The following is a 9,932-nucleotide window of genomic DNA, read 5'->3' on the forward strand; positions in this document are numbered from 1 at the left end:
TCCCTTCCCAAATGTCACCCACCTTAGGCTCCACTACAAAATCTCCAGGTATTTCCCAATCCAAAGTTGGCAACTCTCCCCTCCACACTCACATACATATCAATTGGGTGGCAATGAAGAAGACATCATATGAAAGGCAATTAAAGTGGCATCTCCATAATAATGTGCAGAGCTTCTGTTAATCAACTTGGGGCTCAACTCTTTCTGCACAAATGATAAAGCAGCCCTGCCTGTCCTTTTCAGAGGGTTGTAAGGTACTCTTAAACATAATGTAATATATATAAAAATAGCATGATTTTATGATAATTCCAAAACAAGGCTTGATTCCCAAGGAAAATTTCTAATGGTGGAGGAGATTTCTGTTAGTGGAGCATGACTTTATCTCCTCCCTCTCCTTGCATGTGATGCTTTTGGAGGACAAGAAACGCCACCAGCACCATGAAGGAGAAATCAGAGCTCTGCTGTAGGCAGAGTAGTTGGTGAAACTCTCCCCCTTCCATTAGTGCAGCGGTTCTCAACTTCCCTAATGCTGCAACCCTTTAAGACAGTTCCTCATGTTGTGGTGACCCCCAGCCATAAAATTATGCAAGTGTTCTTTCACATAAATTAAACCAAAACTGACCAATGGCGTGAAGATCCATTGTTCATGATCGTATATAAATTGTACATAAATTGGCAGGTGCCTGCGGGAGGAGCGGCAACAGTGGCAGTCCCCCCCCCCAGCCAAGCTGCTCACCCTGCTGCGACCCCTGTGAAAGGGTCGTTTGACCGCCAAAAGGGTCCCGACTCCCAGGTTGAGAACCACTGAATTAGTGGAAAGTTTCAGCTGTATCCAACTCTCAATCCAGATAGAAGAAGAGTTGGTTTTTATACCCTGCTTTTCACTACCTGAAGGAGTCTCAAAGTGGCTTACAATCACCTTTTATGTAATCTCTGCACCACTTCATGTGTCATGTTAATACATATGCTGTGTTTCAGTTTTTTCTGATGGTTCCAGACTTCTAAAATCCCATTGTAATGGTTACCGAATGTTCAATTTTGTTAATTATACCGATTCACTATGTGTAATCTGCCTTGGGCCCATGTGAGGAAGGTGGACTATAAATAATGTAAATAAAGTAAGCAATTGCTGTTACTGTAATAACTTTATTTGCACTTGCAGTCACTTTAAAAGAGGACCAGCACTCAGGTCAGTGATTGTGAACAGGAAAGGTTTCAGGCATTGCAGGAAAAAAGCAGTTAGGTCCTTTAAAAGGAAGGCCAATACGCTTTGTGTGTAGTGGCATGAAGAATAATTGTGGATGAAGCAAGATGTAGCCTGGAATGATGAAGAAGATGGCTGGAAGTGCTTATGCTGCTGCAGCAAAGCCAACTTGGTTGTTACCCACATCATAAACAGAGTAGTAGGACCTGAGGAAGACATCACCAAGGATCCACAAAGGTTGCCCATTCTGGGATGGCAGGTAAGTGGGCATGATGCCAACACTGCAATAGCCATCACTGTTCTGTAAAAGGAAAAAAAACAGAGTTTCACTTGGAGGTCTTCATCAAAGCAGTGGAATGAATATCTGGATTCAAGTCCAGGAGCATGTTAGAGGCCTAGAGGATTGTTGGGGGCATAAGATTTTCAGAGTCAAAGCTTCCTTTGTTAGATATGCTCTGACTCTCAAAATCTTATACCCCCAGCAATACTCTTGGTCACTAAGGTGTTCCCGGAACTGAGTCTATCTCGTTTAATGCAGAATAACATTGGCTACCCTCTGAAACTATCACCATGGAATGAATATAGTCAGATTCATGAACACACTTGGAACAATAGTTTTTAATATTTAAAATGTATGAAATCATGGCAACTTAATACTGTTTTTAAATGACAGCATTTGGGGTTTTTTTAGAGCAGGGGTAGTCAACCTGTGGTCCTCAAGATGTTCATAGACTACAATTCACATGAGCCCCTGCCAGCATTTGCTCTAAACAACTGCTCAACATCAATGATGCACTTATGATGTTCACCGTTGACATGTTTTCTATTCTACCTCTGAGGAAGTATTCCCCTTGTTGCCCGGGGAGTGTAAGAATTGCTATTTTAAAAAAAATAATAATCGGTAAGAATTGCTTGGTCCATCACATTTTTTTTTGCATGTCATATAGAAAAAAACAAGTATGCCATTATCTATAAAGTATAGCATGAAAATTTATTTTGCTAAAAGCAAACACATGGGTAAAGGAAAATACAGTTAGCCCTTGTAGAAGAGAAATAATACAGTAAACAAAGGCAAGCTGTGGGTGACCCAAGATTACCTGGGTCAGGGTTGTTTTATGGAATCACATACCTCAAGGATGTAGGCAGAAGGACTGAGAGGGAAACTATTCCCGCTGATGACAAAAGTGATGGTGGGCATGCTCTGAATGTTGCTGCAGCTGACCACGTACTGCAGAAGAGGTAGTAAGACAAGAAAAAAGTTACAATTTATTTCAACCATTGTTGAATTCCATGCATCCTTAAGCTTTTTTTTTTTTTTTAGTATCCCCACATACAGAGAGCCCAGCAACAAGAGCATGCAGTACTCATAATGCTCTCAAAAGATGCACTTGCCATTTTATCTGAATAGGGCACCATATGTATTTTGGGGTTTGGTACACACTACAGAAAACCCTTTAAAAAAAGTTTCATGTAGTATGTACTGAATCTGAACATCTGTGCGGTTCAGACAGCATAATGATGTCACATATCAGAAGGATTACAGTTAGTGTATGCTCTTGATAAGCATGACTGGATATCTGCAAATGCAACATCTGAAAAAAGGCTTTATAATCCTTCTGACTTTAAATGCATGCTGCACCGAATCAATTGCACTTTTTGTCATTGCCCATTTTATTTCACTATCCGAGCTAAATTCCTAAACCTGCTGCTTTGTAAAAGAGAACAGCAATCTGATGAAATTAAGGTCCGACTGTTTCTTCTGACTTCCCAGAAACTATCCTAATTGAATCAATTGCAAACATTTTTACAACTTGCAATGAGGTGTTGTGAATGTGAATGTACCCTATCTCATTCTAAAATATGACATTAGCTCTTGCTTACTCTATTTATACTGCAGCAGGATCTTTAATATATATTTTCCTTTATATTGTACCTTTTATACATTTGCCAATAGAGAATTTGCTGTTGCTGTGGTTATCCAAAGCCAAGCCGAGAGCTAGAGGCAGGGAGGTAATCTCAGAGTTCTCTGACCACTGAATAATGTTCCACCTCCCCATAAGAGAAATGAATTGTCAGGAGCTTTTGTGCACTGTCATATACATCCAAATGAGGACTCCAATTATACAAATATGCTAAGTTTTGCAGACACTGAGAATTTACTGTTCTCACCTTGCTAATGTAGAGCCTCCATCTTTCCTAAGCATGGCTGCTTTCCCTTACCTGTCCATTGCTGTCTTGCTGTGCTCCAATGTACTGCATCAGCTCTCCAAAGACCTGTTGTGGAGCAGTGAGGAGGGACGTTCCGGTATCAACAATTGCCTGGCATCCCTGGCTGCACCAGTCAGAGATCTGGTTACCAATATAGAAGCTAGGGGGGGAAATTAAGATATTTTTGTTAGATGATACGATGAGGTGGGTAAGCAAAGATAACATGCTAGCTTGAATTTGATGTTTTCATGGACTCACCACAATAGCCGTGATTTCCCTTTAATTTGAAATGATTGCTTACAAAAGAAAGCAGGGTTATTCTTGTAAGTTTTTTGTACTTGGGCTATAAGGGTCATATTGCTTGGTCTAAGACCCTTTGAACAAGAAGAGAGCTTTCCCAAAGTCAAAATTAAATTATACATGTTTATTTTTAACTTAATTATTATTCTCAGAAGAGCTGTATAAACAAAGTGCCTGTTCTTTTGATCTTCTTCCACAGTATCCAAACTGAGCTGCTATGTATGGGGTGGTGGAGAAATAGCTCCAATGAGTATAAAATCCATAATGTTCAACACAAAACTGAGTTCTGATCAGGCTGTTAGCTCCTAGTAGACGCTAGCCTGTATCTAAACAAAGGTTCTGAAGACTTAAAAGACATCCATGCCCCCTCCTTCTGCATCCCACTGAACCTCCTCAAATCTTTCTAGGGGGAGGGGTTGGTGGACCCTCAGGACCAGCATTGGGACCAAAGTGGAGAGGGTATGAACTGGGAGTGGAAAACTGGTTGGTGTCACCACCCATCTTTTTAAAATGCAAGCATCCTTATGTCTTTGTGCATAATTAGAATACTGTTACCTTTGAATTCCAATTTGCCAGTAAGCTTCTTGAGTGACTGGAGTCCAGACAATTTCTCCAGAGTAGAGGCTGGTGTCAACTCCTCCCAAAACAAGTTCACCACCATTCTGGGAACTCTCTTGCCTGGCAACACAAGTACATGGCAGAGAAAGGCAGTTCAAAGTATAGGTTTTCACAGCGACTAGTCTATTACTAGGACATATTGAAGTCTCAGGACAGCACAAAACCAAGACCATGACAGCTCCATGTTGAGAAGATAAACACATATAATAATGCAGGTTTATGGACTGTGCAAATCAACAGATAGATATAGCAGATAAGGAGCCCTAAACTGAGAATAAAATCCACATATGTGCAGTTCTTTGCCCCCTTTGATTTAACAAGCTAAGTGCCTGATTTTTGCCAATCAATGGCTTGTGTTTATGATTTTTATGAACTCAAGTTTTCTCAAAAATGGAAGAAATAAATAGGAAAAACCTCCAGTGATTTTCTTCCAAACTAGCACATCTTTCCTTGTGCCTCCATACAAAGAATAATCTCTGTACATATGCAAGACACGGGATGTCAGGGGGAAGAATGGTAGTTCAGCCATCTCCCTAGCATGCTAGCTTTTCATATGCAATGTGTTTTTACATAAGGGAGCACCAACATATAGTAACTTTTATTCTCAATAGTACAATTTCAGATTTCTCACACCATATTTTTTGGGAGGAAACTCTTTTTTTTTCTTTTCCTGAGAAATTATATTGAACTTGGGAATTCTAACAGACTCTCCTCTACCATTTTAGACTGAAGCTGATTGTCCACTGTCATACAGAAAAGAATGAGTTTATGTAGAAGATCAGAGTTAATAACTCCTTGTGACTTTGTCTTCAGTGAAATGTAATTGCCAAAAGAAAAACATCTCCATCCTTACCCGCTCAGGTAGAAGCTGAAAACAGGGGCACTCAGGAGGTTCTCCTGCATCAGCCCCTGAACCACAGTAGTAGCACCACCAGCAGAAATGGCAGGGTAAGCAAGACCGAGGATGCCATCAAACTGGGCATAGACAAAATTAGTGCCAGGCTCAGTCTCACTCAGGCCAAACTGCTGGTTAGTGATGGAAATGCCTTGGATCTAGAGAAGGACAGAAAGCATAATTTCAAGTAAGCCGTAAAAGCACATGACTAAAAGCACGAGGAGCAGGGTATCAATTGGCCACTTTGACTGCCTAACCAGAGTTCACAAATATAGGAAATTGAAAAGTGAATAATTAATCTGTTTTTATACATACAATGATCTGAAGAGTCTTGGGTCATTTAAGACATTACAGGGCAAGAACTCTGTCAGGACTCAGTCAAGAAAAATGACCGTTGTACTCTGAGAGTTACTCTCTTGATTTTCTGTCCATTTGCTAGTGAGGGACAAAACTGAAAAGTACAGGCAGCAATTAGTTGAGTTACATTAAAGTAATCCTCTGATAATTAATATTTTTGAATGGTGCATGGTGATCACTGCACTGAAATAGCATGCTTTCTAGCTCTGTTTTCCAGTATTCACAATCTATCATCTTCCAGTACAACTGAGAATATGAATGCACTATGAAGGAGATAATAGATGCACTATAATGACATGGTGCAAATTATGTGTCATGGAGCTGGTAAGCATTGAGGAGTGGTGGGGATAGAATGGCTTGCAAATCTTTCAGTGATTCATCCAGGTTAACCCAATGTACAACATTGTAAAACAGACCTATCTTGCACAAAACACTGCTGTGATTACCTCTTGTCAATCTGAGATTGACAGTCTTGTCAGTCCTCAACATAGCAATGCAAAGGTTGAGGAGCAGCATGTCTGAATCTCATTGTCCAGTGAACATATTCAGACTTTAGAAGAAGAAGACGAGTGGGGTTTCTATATCCCACTTTTTACTACCCGAAGGAGCCCCAAAGCGGCTTACAAACACTACCTCCCCACAACAGACAATCTGTGAGGTAGGTGGGGTTGAGAGAGCCCCAACAGAACTGCTCTAAGAGAACAGCTCTGGGAGAACTATGACTTGCCAAAGGTCACCCAGCTGGCTGCATGTGGAGAAGTGGGAAATCAAACCTAGTTCTCCAGATTAGAGTTGCCACTCCTTACCCCACTACACATGCTGGCTCTCAAGATATCACTCAGTAGTCCCCCAAATCCATTACAAAAACTATTTAGCTGAGAATTCCCAGTTGATAGACCTTTGTAAAAGTGAGGAAATTTTCTTGCTGCTGCTGCCCTTTAGTAACATCCATAGACAGCTGTCCTTGGAGGCCAAGTGAACATTTTACTGAGTAAGATTTTTAACATTTTTTAAACATTTAAAAAAAACAGATTCACATTGGCTGTAGGAGATTTCATGATCCTTTTCTACAACTCACAGCTTTCTACATCTGCAGCTTGGCATACAGCAGAGAGAATTTTATTTCATGGTCACCTGAATTATCTCAATGCATTGCATCAGGTTGTTAACATTGAACTTCTTCCTGATCATTATTATTTGTTCACAAAGCAACAGTTTCTGATGAAACCAAACCTTTATCCACAATGTCTTACTCTTTCCAAACACTGCTACTTACTGCTACTGTGTCATAGCCAAAGATGCCAGTGAGACTACCAGTTCCATATTGCAGAGAGAAGGTTTGGTCATTGGTGGAGTAAGTAGAAGACTGGCTGGGGTTAAATAGTGGATGATTTGCTAGAAGCGAGGAAAAGAAAGGTGTTACTTTTGAGCTCACTAACCATAACAATGTTTTCATAAAGTATGTATATCCCCCTCCCACCACTGAATCCAAATCTGTGTATAGATTTTTTCAGTGGCAAAAGGGAAGCCAGAGTTTATCTTCATTCCTGCTGTATTTCTTCAGCCTCTTATGGAGTCATGGGCTGAGGATACTCACTGCAAGCTTGACTCTGGCAATAGACAGATGGCACCCAGAGGTTGGAGGACCCAGTGTCAAAGAGAACCAAGAAGCTCTGGGGTGGAGTTCCAATGCTGATCTGGCCATAATAGGACATCTAGAGAAAGGAAGGTTCTTGTCATCAGTGGCCTCTTCATGTTGTCATCCCCATAATTTCCCAGCTCATTCAGTTTGTTATTTTTCAACAAAAGTTCTCTGCTATCATTTGGCAAAAACGTATCCATGCCTACAGATAGCAAATATTTAATAAAGAAACAGCTGAGAGCCAGGAGAGTTAGAAAATACTGCAGCTGTATTGGGTGGTTGAAAAAGCTGTAAGAATTTCAATAATACCACATCAACATAGACATATACATTATAAAGTGCTCAGCATTCATAACTAAATGCTGTCTGTCAAATTTCCATGTTATATACTATACTTTCCTGCCATGAATTTACATTCTACTCCATCTCTTCAACACTCTTCTACAGTTCTGTACTCATTATGTATAAATAAAAAGATGTGAATTTCATTTAGGACCTGACTTCTGCATACAAGCAGATAGGTCTACTACTGAGCTGCAGTCCTTCCCATCAGTCTGTTACTCACATCCATGTAGTTAGCAAGAGGCTCATAGCCAGTGGCATAGCTGCTCAAGTACTTGCTGGCTGGGTCAAAATGATATTTTTCAAGGAACTCCTGAAGAACACCCTTCTCCTTCATGACCTCCCTCATGGACTTGAATCTTGTCAGTGGAACTCTGTAAGGGATGGAGAGTTAAGTGTAAGAAGCCCGAAACTCTTATGTACTGAGTTTTAAGTAGAGTATCTTCTTAAAGAAGTGAAGCAGTTATAGTGACTTACATCTGATTCTACCAGGGCACCATCCAAACTGATGTTTTTTAAAGTATGGATGTCCCTGAGTTCCCTGGGGGGAAGGACAGGAAATACAGAAACAAGAGTTCCTCCATCATCCATCTTTTACAGATCTTGAAAGTCTACCTTTTCCCATGTATGTTTTGAATAAATGTCCTGTGCATTTATAAAGATTTTTGTTAGATATAAAGTGTAGTTCAGACTTTGGGGGCTCAGGTTCCTTTGTATATTTGGCTATTTAGATTGTGATCTCAGCCGGAAGGAAAGGGTTCCCAGTGTGCATGGTAGGAAGGCAGATGATTGACTGTTAGTAAGGGAACTGAAAATGGAATTGCCATATTCACAGGATAGCTGTGTAATGCTGGTAAGAACAAATGAAGCCTTCCAAGGGAGTTTCCCAAGACTCCTGCCTGGCAACTTTTGAGAAAGAATGCTAAATCAGATGAAGCAATGGCCTGTATATAGCACCAGTAATCTACAATGTGCTTTACTGAGTACAAGAAAATGGGCTCGTTATGATGAGACGCTGAAAAAATCTTGTTTCTGTTTATAATACTCCTGTAATAAACCACAAGTCTAGTTCTTGTAAGCCACTGAAAACACAAAGAACCAGCATTAGTGTACAATTGGAAGCAGCAGCAGATATAAAATGTCATGTATTTTTGCAGAAAATGTCATATATAATTTATGTATGCTGGATTCAAAATCCAATTTTTACCAGTTTTAAAAATGGAATTTGAGTGAGAATGTTTATATTCAGATATAATATTTATGGCTTGTAAAGTTTTAAAAACAGTTTTCAATCAACTTTGCATCTTAAGGGTATTTTACACTTGCCAGTTCAATTTACTTAAAAAAACAGCTATTATCTACATTTTATAGTCAAAGCCTGCAAGCCTGCTAAAATTTAGTCATGACTCTCAGCTTACATGTTTACTCAGAAGTAAATACCAATGAATTTAGCATAAAGTTGCATTGGAAGTCCTACTGGGAAGAACAGGACTGACATACCTATATTTTTCATCTATACTAATTGACAAGGCTTCAATATTTGGTGCACTTCCCTGAGAGTAAATTCCACTGAACACACTGTGTCTTTCTTCTCAGTAAAAACGGATAGTATTAGTCTGCACACATAATTACTAGCTTCAATTGGATTGGGCTCCTGGAAACCAACATCTGGAAATTAGACTGGGATATGAATACATGAATATATGTACCATTAGATGACCTTGTTGTTTAACAGGTTTTAATGTGACACCAATGTGGAATGTTGTTTAATTATTTCACTGTTCTATTGTTCTATGAATCCAATAATTATTTAGAGAAACATCATAAATCCCCCCAAGCCAGCTATGCTGGGAAGAGCAGTGAATAAATCCCATAAATAAATATAAATAAATAAATAATAGAACCAAATTCCATATTTAAAAAAAATGCATGTGAGATTTCCTTATTTAAAAAATGCATGTGAGATCCAGCTAAAGGGCAATGTATTTATACTCTCCTAGAAAAAAAATAGAAATCTTGAACATTTGGATGTCGCCCTATTTACTTAATTCTAGTTAAATTAGCAATTGCCCAGTGGCTGAAATGAAAGCTGGATAGTACTGAATACACCAAGTGATAAATTTGCTGAACAGCCAAGAATCTCCTTCACTGTTACCCTTTTCTTCTGCTGCAGCAGAGAAGAAGAAAGCATACTCTTCCATACTTACTTGACAATGCCTTCACAGAGGTGAAGGCACACCAGGGCAAGGGCCAGCCACTTCATCGTGCTCTTTGCCTGTGTGCTGTTTCTAAAGTGAATGGTTAGTTACTACAGATTGGTCTTAGACTCTAGGTGCAAAATGGAAGACCAGAAATTCTTCTTTATA

General features: G+C 39.6%; 1 protein-coding gene across 1 annotated transcript; it reads right to left on the reverse strand.

Moving 5' to 3' along the window:
- Positions 1-1,126: 1,126 nt before the first annotated feature.
- On the reverse strand, positions 1,127-9,932 carry LOC143835965 (gastricsin-like). Its single transcript, XM_077334526.1, has 9 exons — positions 9,774-9,932; positions 7,790-7,940; positions 7,180-7,297; positions 6,859-6,977; positions 5,184-5,383; positions 4,268-4,390; positions 3,425-3,572; positions 2,334-2,432; positions 1,127-1,505 (listed from the first exon to the last, which is right to left on the reverse strand). Exons 1-9 carry the CDS (start codon positions 9,827-9,829, stop codon positions 1,350-1,352), a joined length of 1,170 nt encoding a protein of 389 aa, XP_077190641.1. The 5' UTR covers positions 9,830-9,932; the 3' UTR covers positions 1,127-1,349.

Source organism: Paroedura picta, chromosome 4 (genome assembly GCF_049243985.1).
Source record: "Paroedura picta isolate Pp20150507F chromosome 4, Ppicta_v3.0, whole genome shotgun sequence".
NCBI classification, from domain to species: Eukaryota; Metazoa; Chordata; class Lepidosauria; order Squamata; family Gekkonidae; genus Paroedura; species Paroedura picta.

What these genes read in the sequence shown, in the direction of transcription:
- LOC143835965 (XM_077334526.1), bottom strand. Translation starts at nt 9,829, where the DNA reads ATGAAGTGGCTGGCCCTTGCCCTGGTGTGCCTTCACCTCTGTGAAGGC. An exon ending in TTGCCAGAGTCAAGCTTGCA is followed by an intron (nt 6,978 to 7,179) that starts GTGAGTATCCTC and finishes CCTCGCTTCTAG; the next exon opens with CAAATCATCCACTATTTAAC. An exon ending in TTCAGCTTCTACCTGAGCGG is followed by an intron (nt 4,391 to 5,183) that starts GTAAGGATGGAG and finishes TTGTGTTGCCAG; the next exon opens with GCAAGAGAGTTCCCAGAATG.